We start from the raw sequence: 19,263 nt of genomic DNA on the forward strand, positions 1-19,263 counted from the left end.
GGAATTCTTGTCCGTTGCTGAAGGCTGAGTTGAGGGTTGCTCATGTCAGTGGCTGGAAGCCCTCCTCATGCACAGCGCTGTAGGTCAGCCATGGAGAAACATTTCCCACGACACTCCACTGGGAGCGAGCCAAAGAAAGTATTTTTGGCACCGGTGACAGCATCTGCCCGAGGCTCTGTCTGTGTGCCGCTAGGAACGTCCGTGACTGTGTTTCCTTGCTGATTGTATTGGAATTCAGCTGGGTGGTGACTGCTGTCCTGTTTATAGCGTGTTGCCTCGATTTTCTGTGTACGGAGCCTTCCCCTCACCCCCCTCGAGTAGTCACCTGCTGGTTCTTGGTGGCCAGGGGACTGGAGCGTGAAGGGGGCACAGCAACGTGCCAGCTGGGAAGCAAGTGCTCTGCAGCAGTGCTCCCTCCTCACCTCTCGGTTGTGAGCTTTCAACGCTGCAGTGATCGCTGCTACAACTACCAAGTAAGGCAGAGGTGACCTGTGTCAAAGCTCTGTGGAGAAGGCCCAAAAGAGGAAAAAGGTGAAGTGGTTCAAGGCTGGATGTAGGGGTTTGGATTCAGAGGTGCTGGTGCTGACTTCTTTATTGGCTAATGCTGATGCCAAAACGGCACAGAGTAACAGCTCGGAGACTAATTTTGTCTTTAAGCAGCAAAGGTATTTATTTCGTGCAACACTGGGGAGCTACCGATTCGCACCGGACAAACCAGCTCCGAAGTTTTCAGTGAAAAGTCGGGTAATTTATACAGTTTTTGTGAGAGGTTACAACATCTTTACATACATATTCATTTGATTTCGACATCTAATCATTCTATTCATAATAGGTGGGATCTAGGTGGAGTAAACCTTTCAACTTTCTTTGTTCAATGATCTTCTGACTCATGGTTTTCCTTTAACATCCTCAATGGAACCTTTCCTAATTATTCAGAGTACAGGCCTTTACCTTTTCTAATCATTCAGAGCACATTCCTCTACTTGAACGTGGTCAGTGGGAGGGAATAGGCCCTGCCATCTCTCTCTTACCTCAACACAAAGAGAGCATCACCCAGAGCACAGTACCAAACACATCCTGACGAATCTTTTTAAGACCTTGCTCTGTTTCAATGCCAGGCAAGGCTCTCAGGGCCTCTGGCTTCATGCACCTAAACTCGTTAATTTCACTCAAGTGATGCGATGCCCGAATGCATTAGTTTGCTTTGCAAGTGCTCTGGGATCCTCTGCTGGATGGCAGTGTAGGCAACGGAGCAGCCAGTTCGCTTATCCCTGCCGGTGCAAAAGGGAAGATAAACAAGTGATGCTGGTAACCTGCAGCTGAAGCCCGGCTGCTTCTCCGCTTCCCAGTGAAGCACTGCAGTGGGTGCTCCTTCATCTCCATCCGTCTCCCCCGAGCACCTCTATGGGCGGCAAAGCCATCTGAGGGTGTTGGTGGGGTTGTGCATTAGTCGTGGCAGTAGCTTTGAGCCAGGAGGCTCTCCTGAGGGCTGCTAGCTTTCAAACCCCTCTTCTTAGCTTGTGAGTGTGGCGTAAAAGTGCCTGCCGTGCCAGTGCAGGAGTGATAACCTGATCTGCTTGGGACCCCGTGGCTTGGGGTCAGCCCCTCGCTGAGCTGCTGCTGCTGTTCCTCCCCCAGTGCGTTGCTGCTCCTGCGCTTACATGACAGTCTCTGCAAATATGTTGTTTATTAAATGATCTGCTTGGTTTGTCTCTCCCCACGGCTGCAGGCGCTGTCGCAGGCTGCAGAAGCAGGAGGAGAATGAGAGGAATTCTTTTCTCAAGCAGCGCGCGGTGGACCCCACACTCCAAGAGCGCCTTGCCCTTCTCTCCCGTGCCTTCCAGAACCAGAGGGCAAAGGTGCAGGAAGACTCTATGCTTTTCTCTGATGATATTTTTGCCATTGAGCCCGTGGTAAGTGATAGCTGAGAACCTCCCTTCCTCCTCCTCCTCTTCCTCCTCTTCCTTCTCCCTGAATGAGGTCGCTTGGCAGATCCCCGCATCAGCATCTTGATGTGCCTAGAGGGAGACGTGAGGTTTCTAGTGAGGCTGGGAGAGGTTGTTGCAAAAAGCATTTCTAAACTGCGAGCTCCGGGCAGGCGTTGAGAGCCTGCCTAAAGCTGAGCTCTGCTGCAAGGGCTGTAAATTAAGGGCACTTCCTAAGTGTCCTGACAGTGTTCTGAGGTATCGATGATTATATATAAGGGCACTCCTTACACGTAGTGTGTGGGGATTAACCATGAGTATTAGTTCACATACTGAAGAATTAAAAGGTCCTCTATGGAAAGGAGGGCAAGTTCAGCCCAAGTTTAATTGCGGCAAGACCAATCCCTTCATATAATCTGGACTTAGACCGTGCCTGAATCTCCCTCCCAGTGTCGTCTGTGAGCCTGCACGCAAGGCTGGCGGGTTTAAACGGACTTTTTTGAGTTCTATTGCACGCTTAGAGAAAAGTTTTTACTTTTGTATTTATGCAAACAAAACCTCATGTCCTTCAATTAACTAGAGCCCTGATTCTGAATATTTGCATGGTCTGAGATGATGAATGCCTGCTGTCTGAGCAGTGTAAAATCCCTTCTCATCTTGGAGCAAACCCTAGAATAATCTTAGCCTCTTTCTTGTAAAATAGGGGAAACTATTGTTTTGTTATTTATTTTTAAGGAAGGGGATCATGTTCTCTTCTTGGTTGCTCCTATAGCCCGTACAAGGCTGAGAGCCCCCCATGTCAGCACAGCTGCAGTTTCACACCGCTGCAGCTGAGAGCAGTGTGATGTGACCAAGAGCCTGTGTCGGAGCAGCAGGGCTGTAGCAGGGAGTGGGAGCTGATCAGCTGAACATGAAGAGCATCCTGCAGTGTGTCAGCCGGTTTTGGAGCGTGTCCCAGGGCTCCTGCTCCAGTACAGCCGACTATACCTCCATAACGAGCTTAACCTGCTCTTGGGCTCCTGAAGTGCATTAGGGTGAGGTCCAGCAGCCTGGCTGCCCACTGAGTCCTGGTGCTCCGTGTAGCGCTGTACGGAGCCAGAGTGTAGCCTGGCCTCAAGTCTTGAGTGGAAACCTTTCCTGAATGGCTGTGTTGATGTTATAGTTTGCTCTAGGACTGAGCGTAAGTGGGCTACTGCAGGAGCCTCTCCCTTCTGTCCTGTCCAGCATTATCAATCTTCTGATTCCCATTAATTCCATGATCTGTGGAACAATGAGTTTCACATTCAGAGTTTCGCTGGTGTCTGTCTTCCCCCCCGGCATATGGGTGTCTTCACATCAAATGTTAGTATTTTTTCCTCTTTATCAAGTGTAAAATCTAAGAATGCACTGCCGCCGACTTCCACAACCTTCTCCCCGGTGACAGCCCCGTAACTTTTAGCTTGGGCAGGCCCCTTCTGGCAGCGCCGTGTAAATCTGCTGGAGGGGCCCCGCCAGAGCCTGGACTTTGCTGCCTCGGACCTTCTGGCCAAAAGCGGCTGCTGCTCTTCCCACCTATCACCCTGGGAGCACCCTACAGAAAGAATCAAACCCTTGGAAGAAGCGGCTGGAGGTTCCCAGAGGTTAGGAGGCCGCTGGAGGGACGATAGCCTTGGAAAGGCTCTCTGGGCAGGGTGGCTTTGCAGGGTTTGTGCAGCAGCTTTGCTGTGTAAGCGGGCCGGTAGCTGCCAGGTGTTGCTCTCTGTGGAAGCTGCAACGGGTTATTTCAGCCTGTATGGGGTTAACTTGCTGATGAAAATAATAACAAAAAAGGAGGCAGTGATTTTGGAATTAGCATGTGACCATGAACATTCTGAGCAGCCATCCAAGCCTGTGGGAGACAAGCTGTTGTGTAAGTCTGGCTTTCTGAGCGTGTCTCCGATTTGATTTATCGGAGATGTCGGCTGTATTTCTGTCACAGATGTGCTGGCCTTGGAGTTCATCGAATCCCAAAGTCAGCTAAACTCACTCAGCTGGAAAAGCGCGCTGTTGTTAGCAGATACATATTCACCAGGCCAATGGTTCTTTTTAATTTTCTTCCTTTCCTGCTTAGCTTCGTTTTCGCTTATGAATTGTGTTACACTTGCTTCCATTAACGGGAGATGTATTGCCTCTGTCAGTCTCTGAGTAATAACCAAACTGCCCCGAAGCGTCCACAAGGCCAATATATCTGATGGCGGCACATAAAATAGACCAGTGAGTACCACTGACTTGTGATCCAGCAGAAACGAGCAGCAAAAGAGTACTTTGTTAGATAGTTGACCTGAAAGACTGATACTGCTGCCTTAGGCTGCCAGAAGCTTGTTTTCTAGCCCCAGTGGAAGGAGAGATTTGGTTTGAAGGCTCAGGATGTGCTCTCCTTCCCCGCTTGGTGCCCCTCTAAGATGAAGACCTCAAGCATCGTCACTACTCTCAGCATTTCATTAACGTCCTTCCTCAGCACAGCAGCAGCGATGGTTTGTGTGGCGGGTGGTGCTGGTAAGCCTGGCAAGGCACAGTTTGTCACGCAGGAGCCGAGCGAGGGCTGTCAGCAGCTCTCTGGGCAGAGAACCCCAGCAGCTGGAGGATCTAAGGGCACCACCGGGCAGCTCAGCCCACGCAGCGCCCTTTAAGGAGGAGCGCAGAACGCCGGTGAGCCGGGGTGTGTGTTCAGCTACAGCTGTCAGGCTGGAAGCAAATGCAAGCAGCTGCCTAATGCACACCCCACCCTCCGCCCCCCCAGGGACTGCCTGCCCAGGGTGAGACCACTGAATTCAGTCTGTTAAACATACAGCGAGCAGCTGGGTGAGGAGCGCTGGTGAGTTATTAGACTCTAATTAGCCAAGCCAGGGAAATCCGTCATCTGAGTGTTTCTTCTCAGTGGCTCGGCTTAGGCAAGCTCCAGGTGTCGTAGCAGAGCTTATGTTGTTTGGAGCAGCACCCCAAAGGCTTTTATTCCTGTAAATTCAAGATTACTCTCTGGACGCTTTTGAGTCTGTGCAGCATCCCAGCAGGACCCGAGGGATCTGCTGTCTCGTACGCTGACTGTGGGTTGCAGGCTGGTGTCCCCAGTTTGCTTCCTCAAGCGAGTGTGTTATCGTATAGTAATGCTTCATCTTCCTCCAGTTGCTCGCTGGGTAGAAACACAAAGTCCATTTGATCTGGCAAAGTGTTTTCTCTAGGTTTTGAGAAAAATCCAGGTGACTTTATTGTTTCTTCTGTGTTCTTACGCTTGGTTTGTTGGAGTTGGAAACAGTTCTTTCTACCTGTTCTTCCCTCTGAGCAGGCTGTGCATTAGGGAATCATTGTAGGTGCAGCCCAGTAACTCAGCATGTCATAGCTCTTTAATTTTTGTGGGGGCTGGCCTCTGAGCTCTATGTGCTAAGTTGATGGGAGGTATTATAGTTGTTTAATATTTATGCTGCGGCAGTGCTGGAGGCTCCAGTCAGTTCAAGATTCTTCTGGACAAAGTACGGAGAATACCCAGCAGCAAGCAGAATCAAGCTTTGTGCATAGAAAAATAACTGTTCTTTTTGTGGTCTTCCTTATTTTTTTCATTGCTTTAAAATATTATTACGGTTGTCAGAGACGCATATATTTATGCCAACAAATGGATGAGGAAGCATTTGTAGTGCTGGGGACTGAGGGGAATGTCAGTGGTGCCTTTGTTGAAACTGGTCGCAAGAAGCAAGAGCCTTTAGAAGCCAGGGATGTCTCTGAAAACACATGACGAGGCTCCCTGGGACTGAGCACCAGTGCCAGGACTCTGAGAGAGGGGGAGAGAATGAAGACCCTGAGGAAGCAGCGGTTGCGCACACACTGGTACCATGGGCCGGACTTAAATCCCGGAGCAAGAGCCTGGCAAGGAAAAGAGCTTGCTCGTTGCAGTAGGTGTGGAGCTGTAAGCAAATGCCATCTCTTCTTGTTTGAGCCTGTGTTCAGGGAAACAGGGATGTACGCACCTTGCAGAGAGAACCGGGCTGCATGTGACTCTCAGCTCCCTTCTCAGGTCATCCATCAGCTGGAGGAGCCTGCAAGCTGGCTCAGTGCTGGCGGCACAGGGCAGGAGGAACCTGGTCTTCACTGCTCCCCAGGCAGGAGGGCTTGTTCTACTTGGTGCCGAGTGCCCTGACTCACCAGAATCCATTAAAGAGTTACATGCACGTACAGGTTGAGGGTATAAGAGGCAGCACGTTTGTAACGAAGAGTGGAAAAATCCCTTTGACTTGCTGACTCTCTTCTGATCTGGGTAAAACATTCCCATGGCCATAGGGAGACAGGGATGCAAGGGAAGGGTTGGAGGAAAAAGGTGCCTTGTGCTTAGATCAGCTGGTACTTCTGAAGAAATGCTTGATTTGCTGAAGCCAGCCAGTTGGGTTCCTTTATTAGAACCCTAATTAAGGAAAAAAAAAAGCCTTTACCAGGTGCTAGTAAAGGTAAGGGACTGACATTTTTTGCAGCTGCTTCCAAAGTCTTACAAACCTGGATAAGTGCTGTTTGCTTCTTGCTCTTCATTGATGCTCTAAATAAAGGCTTACAGGGCTGTGGTTGCAAACAAGAAATGTAGTGTTTGAGGATAAATGGTTTGTTGTCTGCTTCTGTTTTAGGAGGGAGATGTCTGGCCAAATTCTTCAATTGAAGTTAAGGTGATCTTCAAACCCCGAGAAGCCCGAGTCTATCAACAAACAGTCTACTGCGACATCTCAGGTACGGCTCCTTTCTCCTCCTCCTGCCACCCACCGCAAAGGCAGGGCACAAATACTCTTCCAGCCCACTTGGTCCCCGTGGACTTGCTAGGAAGGGCAGCGCCGGCACCTTCCTGCTGTCCCTGTGGCTTCCAGCTGGTCTGTGCAGAGCCAGGGCTTGGGATGCCTGGCTCTGACCACTGATGGCTCTAGAGCAGCCAAAGCAGCGAGGGGATAAGCTTTCCTACCAGGCATTTGCTCTGCTGCAAGGTGTTTGTAAAGGCCAGAGAGCTGCGCCGCAGAAGAGCTTTGGTGGACGAGCACTAAGCCCCTGTAGACCTGCAAGCTGAGCCTTGGATCCATGGATGCACTGCCAGGCTCCTGAGGCGGTAGGAGCTGAGTGAATCGTGCTCCCTGCCCCTGGGTCACCTCCCGCTCTCCAGGCGCTGCCAGACCGTAGGTGGCTGAGCCCCGCTGAGCGCAGGGTGTCTGTGAAAGTACCAGGCGTGTGCCGCTCTCCCTGCGTGGGACCAGTCACCTCGTGGCTCCAAGTCCGTGCTGCATCTGCGTAGTGTTGTACAGGGCTCGCTGCCCTCAGCAGGGTGAGCTCCCTGCCCAGGAAGCACGGGGCGAGCAGTCTGCTAGACAAGCTTTATGCTCCTCCTGGCTGACAGAAGTGCTGTCACGTCTTTTGCTGGCAGCGGTTATCACTGACCCACCGAGTTACGCTGCCTTTGCCCTTACAGAGGTGATGGCTTTGCTGTGCTGGCACGGGGCAGGGAATGCTTGCAGCAAGCTCCGTGGTTCAGGTTACCTTGTCCTTCCTCTCCGTCTGTGTGGTGCTGCTTGAGGTGGTTTTCAAGAGCGGGAGGTCCCTGTCAGGTTTCCATCCAGGGAAATGATTTTCCCCATCTAAGAGGAAGGAGGTGCGAGGCCCGTGGTCCCCAGCAGCCAGGCTCCCATTCTGGAGGGTGCTGAGATCACTAACCCAGCTGCTTTGATCCCTTCCTTACTGCTCCAAGCTGGCGGATGCAAAGGCCAGGAAACAGCTTTTTATTGATACGGTAACTGCGCAGGGTTCCGCAGGCTGCTGGGGTGCGGCTGTCAGCCGGCTGCTGGGCCGTGCTTGGGCTCTTCCTTCTCAGCTCCTGTGCGGTCGTCTCTGATGGCAGCGATACAGACAGCAGGTTTTTATCTTTGGTTCTGTTTTGTGAGCTTTGTGCCTTCACTGAATGGCTTTCAAAGCTTGTCTAAGTGCATGGGAAGGAATTCCGAAATCGTCTTTTATGCGCAGCATATCTTCTTCAGGGTGCAAAGTGATTGCTAAGTTATAAAGCAGCCCAAGGACTCGGTTAAAAATGAGAAGCCAGCCCCAAAGTATATCTTCTGAGGGAAGAGAGGGGTCCTGTATCTTCTCGCAGAGCACCTAGTGCTGGTGCCACCCAGCCCGGAGTCAGGGACTGACTCCGAGGCTGCCTGGAAAATCCAGGCGAACAGAAGGAATTCTGTCCTGACATGGCGATCTCTCCCCAGGCCGTGAGACCAGGCTGCCCCTGCGCATCAAAGGGAGCGGCATAGGGCCCCAGCTGCGCTTCAGCTTTGACCAGCTGGACATCGGGAAGGTTTTTGTTGGATCAGCCCAGAGCTATGAGGTGAGCAGTGGGGCTTGCTGGGGTTGGGGTGGATCCTGATGGCTCCTGGGGCAGCAGTGAGCTTTGTGGGCCTGTGGGATTTCTGGCAACGCCGGCAGTTGTGAGCACGGAATATTTGACGTGAGTGAAATGTGGGAGGTTTTGCGGAATCTGGATAGTTTTGATGGGGTCTGAAGGGTGTGTCTGTTGTTCCCAAAGCCCCAGTCGCTGCTTTTTGGCAACCTCCCTTTGAGACCAGCTGGGAGGCTTCGTGCAGAAAAACCAGCCCTTGACACATGAAAGCAACACCGGGTCAAAAAGGTCGGGATCCAGAGGCTTTTGTTTCAGCCCTAGAGTCACTGCACCTTTGTACCCTGGCGGTTAAAAAGCAGCTGGAACAAACGTGTTGTGTTCCAACTCGAGTCCGTTGCAAACACCTTTCAGTGAAGTGCATCCAGCTGGTTCCTGGCGCCGGAGGGAAGCCGGGCAGCCTCCCCGCGCAGAGCTGCCCGCGCAGGCACCGGGAGCGCTGTCCCTGCTGAGCAGCCTCCTGCCACCCTTCAGACCTGGTGCCCCTCTGGCTCTATGAACAGAGCAGAGCAGTTCTGGAAATGAAGCAGAGGAGCTTTCCCTCCCCCCACCCATGGTGGCAAGTTTTCTGTCAAAAAAAAAAAAAAAAAACCCCCACAAAAAAACCCCCACCCAAACCCCCCCAAAAAAACCCCAAAAAACAAACCCCCCAAACCCCAAAAATCTAACCCCCCCAAAAAAATACAGCAACTGAAAGAGGTAGAAAATGAGTCAATACGTCGTGCCAGACACTTTCAAAAGCTTGACTGTGGCAGGGAAGGACATGTTAAGGGGTTTTCTTTCCAAAATATTGTGCGCTCTATGCATTTTTAATGCTGATACTTTATGGAGGAGTCTATTTATATAAATTATTTTTTTTTTCATTACTTGAGAAAATGTGAATAAGTAGATGATACTGTAGGTGCTGTATGGAGCAGCCAGACTGGAGGTAAACCTCAGCATAGGATCCCGAAGTGCAATTTGTAACTAAGGTGTAAAACACATGAGCAGTTTTCCAGTTACCAGTGCAGAGTTGGAATAGGTGAATGTTTTCAACAGCAGCTGCAAAACTGGAAAATAAGGGCTGTATGTCTGCTTCTGTCTCAGTTTTTCTGACAGGTTTTGTGGGGACAGAAATTAGGGAAAAAACCTCCAGATCAGGTAGTTGGGAGCGCAGAAATGGAAGGATGTCACCTGCAGCCATCGGAAACTGTAGAGCTTTGCTTTTGGGTAGGTCTGGTGACCAGCAGCGTGCTGGTACTCACAGGCAGGTGTGGGCGCTCCTTGCTGAACGTGAAGAGAGCTGAATCTCACCAAGCGCCGCAGGATTGCGTCGCTTGTTGGAACAGTAAATAATGGTAAATTAGCAGATGATGGCTGCGAATATTTGTGAAAGAGAAATTCTTTAGACTAGGTGGAGCTGCCATGCACCTCACTCTTGCCCTTTCTTGACGTGTCTGGTTGAGCAGAGACAAAGAGACTCTCAGATTAAAGAAAAGAATAAAATGAGCCTCACTGACGTACCCTAGCAGAGCCGGGGAGTGCTGCTGAAGCTGGTTATAGGGCTGTCCCGAGGTATTTTCCACATCAGATGAGCTTGTTGGCGGCAATGGGAGCTGAATGTGTTTTGCCCTTGGCGGGACTGGGCTCGTCTGGAGCAGAAGCAGTGAGGTGGCGATGCGCTAGTAATGCTGCGACCGCCCTTTGCTGCTCTTTGGGGCAGGTCTGCATCGCCTTGGTGATGCTGAGCACGTCCTCTGCACTGCAAGACCCAGTGGACTGCTCTGTGTCAGTGGAATAAACCCAGGGTGACTCCGTTTCTGTGAAGTTATCGCTGTTCTGCATGCAAAAGCCCAAAGGAAGAACCTGTCCCGTTGCGTGTTCTTTAGCTTCAGCCAAGCAGCAACACACAGTATCTTCTGCCCTTTTATAGATGTCTAATTAGAGAAGAAATCAGCCTTCTGTAAGGAAGGAAGATTCCTCATGTATTTCCATTTTGATTTCTTGCTGCTGCAGGCGATCCTGTTTAACAAAGGAGTCATCGATGCCCCCTTCAGCTTGGTTCCTCCAGCAACGGCTCTGGGCTCCTGCTTCTCCTTCCACCCCCAGGAGGGCATCATTTCACCAGATGGCCTCCAAATCCTCCGGATCTCCTTCAGTTCCACCATCCTGGGGCCATTCACAGAAGAATTCCGGTTCAGTGTGGGTGGATCCCCTGAGCCTGTGACCTTGACTGTCAGGTGAGGAGGGTTCTAGGAGCCTGGTGGGCACATCTGTAGCCATCTCTGGGTAATCATCTCCCACCTACCTCATTTGGTGATGGAGCAGAGAAAAAAGTGTTGTCTAATGTCTTAGTCGAGCACGAGGGTGACGGGTTGGTTTGAAACCCACTGTGGTGCTGAGACCAGCTTTTATCTGTCCCGGTGGTAACAAAAGCTGAATGCTTTGCAGTTCTTTTTAACCAAGCCAGTTCCTCCTCTGCCTTTGTCCTTACAGGGGCTGTGTCATTGGACCGACTCTCCATTTCAATGTACCTTCCCTCCACTTCGGCGATGTCTCCTTTGGTGAGTGTGCCCTGGGCTTGGACCGCCGGTGGGGAGGTCTGTGCCTTACTGAAATGAAGCACTTGAAGAGCGTCTGTCGCTTGTGTTCCTCCACAGCAGCCTTCAGGGTGTTAAAAGCAGGGCTGCCGCTTGCTCAGGTGGTGTTTTGCTGTTGTGAGAGCAAACAGGGCCAAAGGAATAGCAAGCCAGTATTTTTCTGGTGCCCTCAGAGCCTGCTCAGCCCCAGCCCGCCAATCCTTGGCGGCAGAATGATGGTGAAAGCCCTTGTCCCAGAAGGGCCCGGGGGTTGGGGCTGAAGGAGAAGGGCGTTTGAGCCACACGCTAGCCTGTGGCTGCTCGGGGCGAATGCTTACCCCACTTGACCTTTAGTGTGAGATGTTGATTTGTGCCGTGAGGGCTCCTCGTTATCACCTGCCCGGTAATAAGCCCAGGCAGTAGCTCTGCGTTGGGCACTGATGTCCCCAGAGATGTGGGCTCCTTCTCCTTCCCCAGCTGAAGCGCTGACGGAGCGGGTGGCTGAGCCCCAGTGTCTCCATTGAAATGCAGATTCTGATTCTCCATCTCGAGTCTCACAAAAGGCTTTTTACTGAGACGATCTAAAGCTTAAATGTGAAATCAATTGTGGATTGATTGAAGGGCCGTTATCATTCTGCGCCCTGGATGCCTCTGTGTTTTCATGATGTTTGTGGGCTTTTTAAGTAAGCTCATTACCTTCCCCGAGCCACTTCCCCCTCTCCCTGCGTCACCACTCTGCCACTGCTGTGTTTCCTTTTGAATAAATAAACCCACAAGAAACGCACTGGGCAGGAATACGGTTGTGTAATAGGAGGTTCATCCTACTTAATCTGATTTCGTTAACAAGGCCTTTTCAGCTGAAGGCAGCTATTGTATTTTTGCTTCTTGTAACTGTGCTGCTGACTGTTGTCTGCCTCTGGCGACTTCGGTCCCATTTGGGGCTGTGCAGTCTGTGCGTGTCCTTTCTGTGCCCCCCCTGCCCCCCGGCCGGAGTAATTGCTGGCGGTGGGCAATGCTCACTGCTGATGGGCACGGGAGAAACCTCTGCTGTGCCTGCAGGTGGTTTTCCTCCCTGTCTGTATGCAAATAGCGCTTGGTAAGCAGGGCATGGGAGGTGTCTCCTTCTGGCAGAGCTGGTGTCCGCTCCAGAGCAAGCTGCGGGCTGGTGTCCTGCCTCTGCAGCACATCCCCTGCCACCCAGTGTGGTTGTATCACTGGTTTTCCATTAGGGAAAGCAAGTGTCAGAGCTAAAGTGATGTTAGGCGTTGCGGGCAGTAATCAAAGGCAGCGAGGATGTGATGTCCCCGTTTGTTAGGTAAGGCGAGACACGTTCCTGCTCGTTTCTAAGGAAGCGTCAGGTTTGCCTGCAGTGGGGTGGGCTGAGTTGTCCTGTGCTCAGTCGTGCTGTGCTCAGTCTGGCTGCCCCGAAACAGGAGCTGCCTTAAGGATCCTGCCTAGGGAAGCTGCATCAGAGTGCTGTGCATCATGTTGTAGTGCCCAATTTCGTCCTTCCTTGTTATTGAAGAGAAGCTACAGTAAGGAAAATCTGCTACTTTCATATATTGAAAACCGGGGGAATGTTCATGGAGTTAATGGGGAATTTTACAGGCTGAATTTTCAGGATAAATGCTCTGTCTGGATGCACGCTCGTCAGTGAGAAAGAGTTGGGGCTGGTTTGGGGGCAGGTGAGAGGGTTCCTCACAGTTAAGGAGAGACTTGTGCTCTTCAGCACCAGCACCGCTGCCCATTGCCCAAGGAAGCAAGCTCGGCCGTCGAGAGAAAAGGCAACTTCAGCCACAACTCGCTCCTCCCTGAGCTTCTCAGTTACCTGCCGTGCACATTGACAAGAGCTCAACTCCAAGCAGGGTTTTATCCTAACAGGAGAGTTGCAGCAGGAATCACAGCGTAACTGGGGACTTAACTGATATTTGTCTCACCTTCCCAGGCTTTCCTCACACCCTGTCGTGTCGCCTCACTAACACCTCCTTGGTGCCTGTGACTTTCAACCTTCGCATTCCTGGCGATGGCTCGGGACAGCGCAGCGTCACCAGTTTTGCTCAGATTTCAGACAACGCTTGCCTGTCCTGGAGGAAGGGAGCCCAACATCACGTCAAGCCAATGGAATTTACCATAATGCCTTGCAAAGGCATCATCCGCTCCCAAGGAGCCCTGGATATCCAGGTATGGGATGAGCCCGGCCATACGTGCTTCAACAGGTGGAGCTGCAGCGTCAGTGACGCGCGCGAGGGCTGCAGCGCTGCTGGCTTTGGGCATAACCAAGTAAGAGATGGGCTTTTGTTAGCTGAGGGACTCTGGGATGGAGCAGCGTTTTGTTTCCAGAGTCGTAAGCCAAGGATCACGTATCGTGTGGTCAAGCACAGAAGCCGTGCGTGTGTTTCTGAGCTGCTTAGAGCGATTTGTTTGATTTGAAGGGGGCCGAGGAAGGGTGAGGACGGAAGGTGGCTGTTGAAAAGAGAGATGCCATTGCATAAAGCAGTTTGCTTTTCTTCCCGGTCTTATTTTTCCTCTCCTGTTGAGCAGGATGAGTTGCATTCACTGCAGCGGGGGCTGAGAAAGCTCCAGCAGCCATGAACAAACTGCACAGCTTTTGCTGGGCCACGTTTTGCCCTCAGCTTCCCACTGTAAAGCTGAACTCATTCTGGGAAAGTCAACAGATCTCCCCTGGGTTCCCGCTATTGTAGTTGGGATGAAAAATTGGTCCCTTAATACAGTGGTGAGTAGACCATGAGTTGTGCTTTGATTTAGCTTACACGTGCCCTGGTGTGCAAGGTGTATTTCACAGGTGGGGTTTGTCAGCAGAGTTTTGTTCCTGGGAAAGGCAGTGGTCCACACGTGGAGCAGCAGCAGAACCAAGGCAAAACGCTCCCTTTCCTTAGCGTGGAAGGAGAAGTGCAGGACACCACGCGTGCGTGGCTGATGGCTTCTGGGAGTGCTGAAGTATTTGACGCTGCTCTTCTCCTCTACCAGGTCACCCTGTGTTCCAACACGGTGAGGCAATACGAGCTGGCGCTGGTGCTGGACGTGGATGGTGTTGGCCAGGAGGTGTTGGCGCTGCCTCTCACAGCCAGGTACCGGTGCTTTCCTTGCAGCTGGCCACCTTTCCCCGCGTAGCCAGGCCCAGCACGCTGCCTGGCGTGTGGTGTGCTGGCTGCTGCCCCAAAGGAGAAATGGTGCTTCATGAGCTGGTTCTGCCCAGCTCGCTGTGAGCACAGCCGTGCTTTGCCAGCGGCCGTGTTGAGAAGCACCTGTGCTCAGTGCTCAGGGCTGTGCCTTTCTTGTTCTGTTTTGAAGGCAACAGTGCTTATATTCCTTGTTGGCCTGTCGTCTGGGACTTGAGGAGTAACGAATCTGCAAAGGGCTGCCCCTGCTTCTCCCTGCAAGCGGTGGGCTTGTGCTGGGTTGGCCCAAAATGCAGCATTTGTTTGGAAGGCGGCGAGCAGCCTGCTGAAAGCTGGGGTCTGGCTCAGTTAGTGAAGGCGTGTGCAAATGGGAAAGGGGCTTATGGCAGGACTGGTGGGGGGAAACTAAAGGGGAAACTCGTCCTTGGTGTGGCAGGTGAGCTCAGCTTTCTCTGGTTCTCTTGAGCATGAACATTCCCAGACTTAAGCCAAAAGCTGCTCTTGCTGCAGCCACGCTCAATGGCGTTGCGCCGCAGCGGGTGCCAGTTTAATGACAAGAGGGACGCAGTTCGCTGGTGCTGTTCCCTCTCCCAGGTGGTCAGCCAGGCGGTGCCTGGGCTGCAATTTTGTAAAACGAGTGGGAATGGGAAGAGTCAGTGTGTGGGCTGGTGGGTGGAGGACCCAGGCAGCTGCAGGAGCTGGGAGAGGCTGGTCACCCACTGCGAGAGGCAGGCGGTGCTGGTGCCCTCCATCGCGGGGGCAAGCGGCTGAGGTTTCAGGCAGGGCGAGAGCGGTACGGGAGAGGAGGGAGTTGCTTTTACTGAGATGCTGGAGTCTTGTTTTCCTTGAGCTTTGGGGAGCGCTGATCCTCAGCGGGAAGGCTCCCGCAGAGCTCGTGCCTTGCTGGGACTGTGGGAGGGTCCTTGCCGGCCTCCCGGGGCAAAGGAGGGGCAAAGCTTGATGAGAGAGCACTGGGGCAGGGCACTGGGCAGCCTCTGCCACGGGAGTCTCGGGGTCTGCCCCTCCTTTACAAGAGGCTGTTGAGAAAAAAGAAGTTAGAGGTGAGTGATTGCTGTAGAGGTAGGAAATGTCTATCTGGCAGAGACAAATGCCTTGTCTCTATTTCATGCTGTTTGGGGAGTGAACAACTTCTACAGTCTCTCAGTGTCTCTAATTCCCTTTGGTCATCTCTTCACCCAGGTGTGTGGTTCCTCCGCTGCACGTGCTCAGCCCTGTTCTGAGGTTCGGACGGTGCTTTCTGAAATTCCCTTACGAGCGGACACTGACCCTTGTGAACAACAGCGATCTTCCAGGCTGCTATGCAGTCCTTCCTCAGGTTTGGCATTGCGTTCGCCTCCTGCCCTCCAACATCGTTATCGAGGGGTTTATTAGGAAAAAAAGGGGGTTTGGAGAAGACCTTGCTGTTTAGTGTTCAAACCTCAAGTTTTGCAGAGAACGGGAGGCTACCTGAATATGAACTTCAGGAGCGGTTTGAACTCTTTAGGAAGCAGTTTTGGTTCTAGTCTTTGGGGTGCTTTCATGCAGGAGAACTTTGAAGGTTGTGAAAAGCGGCTGCAAGGAGGCCACCAGCACCGGAGTGGGTGTTTGTGGGTGCAGCAGCTTTTGGACCCTGTGAGGATGCTACTTAGCCCCATATAAATCTTGCACCTTGTGTTGCGCTTTTCTGCTTTCTCCTAGGGATTTTTAAAAATGTGGGTGAATTGCTGCTGTGGTAGATGTTAAGGAGCTTGAAGTTTCCTCAGACTCTGAGGTTCTGTCACATTCTGACAATTGTTGTCTTTGATTCTGTCCCTTACAGGAGCACAAGGAGGATGCTGCTGTGTGGTACTCCAGCCCTGTGCCGTGTGGGATTATCCAGCCTCACAGCTCGGTGGAGATCCCGTTTACGCTGGAAGCCCAGGCGATAGGAAGGCAGGACACTATTGCTAGTGTCTCAGTGTTTGGGAATGAAAGTTTCCCGCTGGTGAGTGCTAGGCGAGATGCGTGCCTTTGTGTGACTCATCTTGGTGGGGCATAAAGTGTACAGGGGTTCTGCCAGGGAAAGGGAGAAGGTCATAATATGTGGCTGGTGTGGACAAGGAAAGAAGGGGTTTGTGGCATAAGTAACAGCTAATACCTAGAGAAGGGTGGTGTCCTCTTAGGTGTCTGAGATGTGTTTAATTATGGGCGTGTGAGGCGGGATAACAAGCCCAGCCTGAAACCCAGAACAATTCCTGGGTCTCTCGCTCTCCTGCATTATTAGATGAGCAGCAACTGCTGCTTCATTAGAACTTTTGTTCAGGAGCACACGGGGACATTGCTGCATGCCGCTAAAGCAAGGGCGGTGTAGGAGGCCGTGCTGAAATGATGAATTCTGTAAAGCTGGATTTAAGCTTTCATGAAAGTCAGGTCCATCCCGCCTGAGAAATATCCATCGTATCTCTTTGCCAAAAGCCCCAGCCAAAGATGCATGAGACTCCACGCTGCTTGCATCTGGAGCACAGACTGTTTTTGTTGGTTTTTTTTCCCTACCAAACTTGGGAAGGGGTGAGGTGAAGCATTCCTGGACTAAAGCCTCCTACAAGACATTGGCATTCAGGCATGTACAGCAGCAACAAAGTGTAGGCAAGAGAATGTTGTATGTGGTGTCCTGGCTTCCACTGGCTGAAACAGAGAACAAATTTAGTTAATAATTTAATTTAAAAACCTTTTGAATTTAAAAGGAGATTAACTTTTGAAGCAGCTGTTTTAAAATGTCTTGTCCTCTCTCTGAGCATGGAAGGGGATATCAGAGGATTCCTGAGAACCTGAAGCTTTCTGTAATGGAAAGGAAGGCTGGCATTTTGAAAGCAAATGCAGGGATATAAACTTTTTATAAAATGAATTGAAACGATGATGCCAAATCCCCTGGATGCTACTGATCATCTCACCCCAGGCTGCTGGGGATGTGCATGTAAACCAGTCAACAGCAAGGCCAGGCAATGCAGGCTTTGCAGGGAAGTCTCACGTTTGACAAAACAGTTGCTCGCAGATAGAAGGCATGCTTCCCTGGAAGAGGAGGGTTTCTCCCCACTGGAATAGCCAGTTGTTTAACTGTCACCTGGTTTTTGAGCTGCAGGTCCCTTGAAAAGCTTTTACCCTTGGGCTAACAATTTATAAATTGAAAGTTGACCTTACCTTAATGTTTTCTATTTGGACGTGAACGTGTCGATGTTTTGCCCAAAGGGCGAGCATTTCAGCTGGAGAATCATAGCTGTCCCTAAAGAAAGGACTAGATGCGTTGCATTTTCTATAGGTCTGTCTTCTGGTTGCAGTGCAGTTCCAGCAGTTCCCTGGTAGCTGACGCACCCAAAGCTTTCTGGGCTGGCAGAAGAGCTGGCTGTCTTGTTACACGTCCTGCGCTGGTGGCAGATCCTACCCGTACGGCTGCAAGTCTGACCTTGGGAATGGCTGCGTGTTCCAATAGAACTTCAAAGCTCGTTCTTGCCTTAGGCTGCGGTGCCCAGTGTCGATGCCTGGTCTTTACCACCGTTTCAGGCGGAATGTGGTACAGATCTTTCATCCAGGTTGTGCAGAGTCCCTCCACAGCTCTGTTGTCAGGTATTTTGTTTGCAGGTGACCACGTGCCAGCTCCAGTCTGGTGTGTATCATCTGCATGAAGGAGCTGGTAAATCCCAGCCCTGGCGTTACTGGTGGCAAGGCAGCCTCGTGTGCCTCGTGTGCAGGGGGTTTGGCAGCTGGCCGCTGTCAGAATAAGCGGGCACTCGAGCACAGCTGTCCGCCAGGGTCAGATGCTCTTCGTTCCTAAGTGATCAAATGTGACATGACCTACCTGTTGACAAAGCCAGCGGTGCTGGGGGGGGCGTGGGGGGGTGGCTGGTGGCTGTGTCTGTAGCTGTGGCAATACTGCCGATGGCAGAGCTGCCATCTCTTCTTGCTGCCTTCCTTTCCCTGTGCCATGTTGCCTGTAACGCTGTTGCATGGCATTTTTCTTGTCCCTTTTAAGAACCCTGTAGACAAAGGGGTTGGGGTTTTTGAAGTCCTCTCCTTGGTGGTGAGGATGCGTCGTGTTAGTACACAGTCTGACAGAAGCCAGCTCACCTGGGCATCCTCCAGATGTTGTTCTGCTCATCCCCAAAGGGCTCTGCCCTACCTTTGCTGCTGCTGTCCCGCTGTCACCAGGAAGCTGAGCTGGCTGGCGAGGCGCAGCTCTTCCCTGCAGCTCCTCCTTCCTGGGAGCTTTGGGCAGCATCACCCAGACATGCATCGTCGTGCATGGCTTCAGTTCCTTATTTTTGAGGCCCCAGCCTTGGTAGGTGATTTTTTTTGGTGCTTAGTTGCACGCAGCAGTGCCCTGTCAAGGGATGAGCATTTCTGGATGCTGCTGCTGCTTCTGGCTGAGTTGGGCTGGTGATTCTGACAGCTGTCAATACCACTTCCTTGAGCCAGACATCATTAAAGGTTGTACACGGTGGAGGCTGGTTTCTTTTTCGGTTAAATCGTACTCTGTGCCCTCCAGTGAATCATACAGCGTCTGGTCAGCATTGGGAGTTTTATGCATTCAGATCCTGTTGAAGTGTTGAGGTGTTTGGAACCAGTGAAATCCACAGCAAGACTGGACAAATTCTCATTGTTTTTAATGATGTGGGAAGGTGGTTTAGCAAAGGGATCTGTGTTCCTCCTCCAGTAGTCTGTGCCAGTTCTGCAAGGAGAAAGCTTTTTGGGTCTGACTGTCAAGAGAAAAAACACCGCTTGAATGATGTAATGAATAATTAATGCCTGTTATTCATGTCATACCGGCAATACACCTAGGCACACATCAGAGGCCATAACTTGCACGATCTCTGCTCTGAAGAGCCTGCTTCGCTTCTGGCTTGTGCTGGTTTGCAGAGGTGCATTTTTGGGAATGTCAGAGAAGTAACTGTCCAAGTGTCGCTGTGCAGCAGCAGCGGTCAGGGAGGTTTGGGGCAAGGCTGAGCGGCAGAAGGAGCGGGAGCAGGCACAAGGCAGAGAAAGGAGAGCTAACTGTGGAGGAGGTCTGGAAAGGAAAGCGTGGGACCCAGGGTTTCTCTGTCCCCCGAGAACGGGAGCTTGTGGCTTTCAGATGGGATCGCTCCCGAGCCTGCACTTGCCCCGGGCCTTCTGTTTCAGCCTTGCAACGCTGAAAACTTCCAACAGCCGTACTTATCGCCTCGTCGAGGAGGACCCTTAGAGCTGTC

The 19,263-nt window shown here is 51.7% G+C and overlaps 1 protein-coding gene across 1 annotated transcript in view; it reads left to right on the top strand.

The window, feature by feature from the left end:
- Positions 1 to 1,700: 1,700 nt before the first annotated feature.
- LOC308057408 (hydrocephalus-inducing protein homolog) overlaps positions 1,701 to 19,263 on the top strand; it is a gene marked incomplete at its 5' end in the record, with an annotated part of 77,431 nt that continues 59,868 nt past the window's right edge. Inside the window, 9 exons of the mRNA XM_080411522.1 lie at positions 1,701 to 1,913; positions 6,548 to 6,647; positions 8,159 to 8,277; positions 10,342 to 10,565; positions 10,822 to 10,889; positions 12,850 to 13,085; positions 13,893 to 13,993; positions 15,245 to 15,380; positions 15,864 to 16,028. Of these exons, the coding sequence (XP_080267648.1) occupies positions 1,701 to 1,913; positions 6,548 to 6,647; positions 8,159 to 8,277; positions 10,342 to 10,565; positions 10,822 to 10,889; positions 12,850 to 13,085; positions 13,893 to 13,993; positions 15,245 to 15,380; positions 15,864 to 16,028 (1,362 nt within the window). The remainder of the gene's footprint in view (positions 1,914 to 6,547; positions 6,648 to 8,158; positions 8,278 to 10,341; positions 10,566 to 10,821; positions 10,890 to 12,849; positions 13,086 to 13,892; positions 13,994 to 15,244; positions 15,381 to 15,863; positions 16,029 to 19,263) is intronic.

Source organism: Falco punctatus, assembly GCF_963210335.1.
Source record: "Falco punctatus genome assembly, contig: scaffold_88, whole genome shotgun sequence".
NCBI classification, from domain to species: domain Eukaryota; kingdom Metazoa; phylum Chordata; class Aves; order Falconiformes; family Falconidae; genus Falco; species Falco punctatus.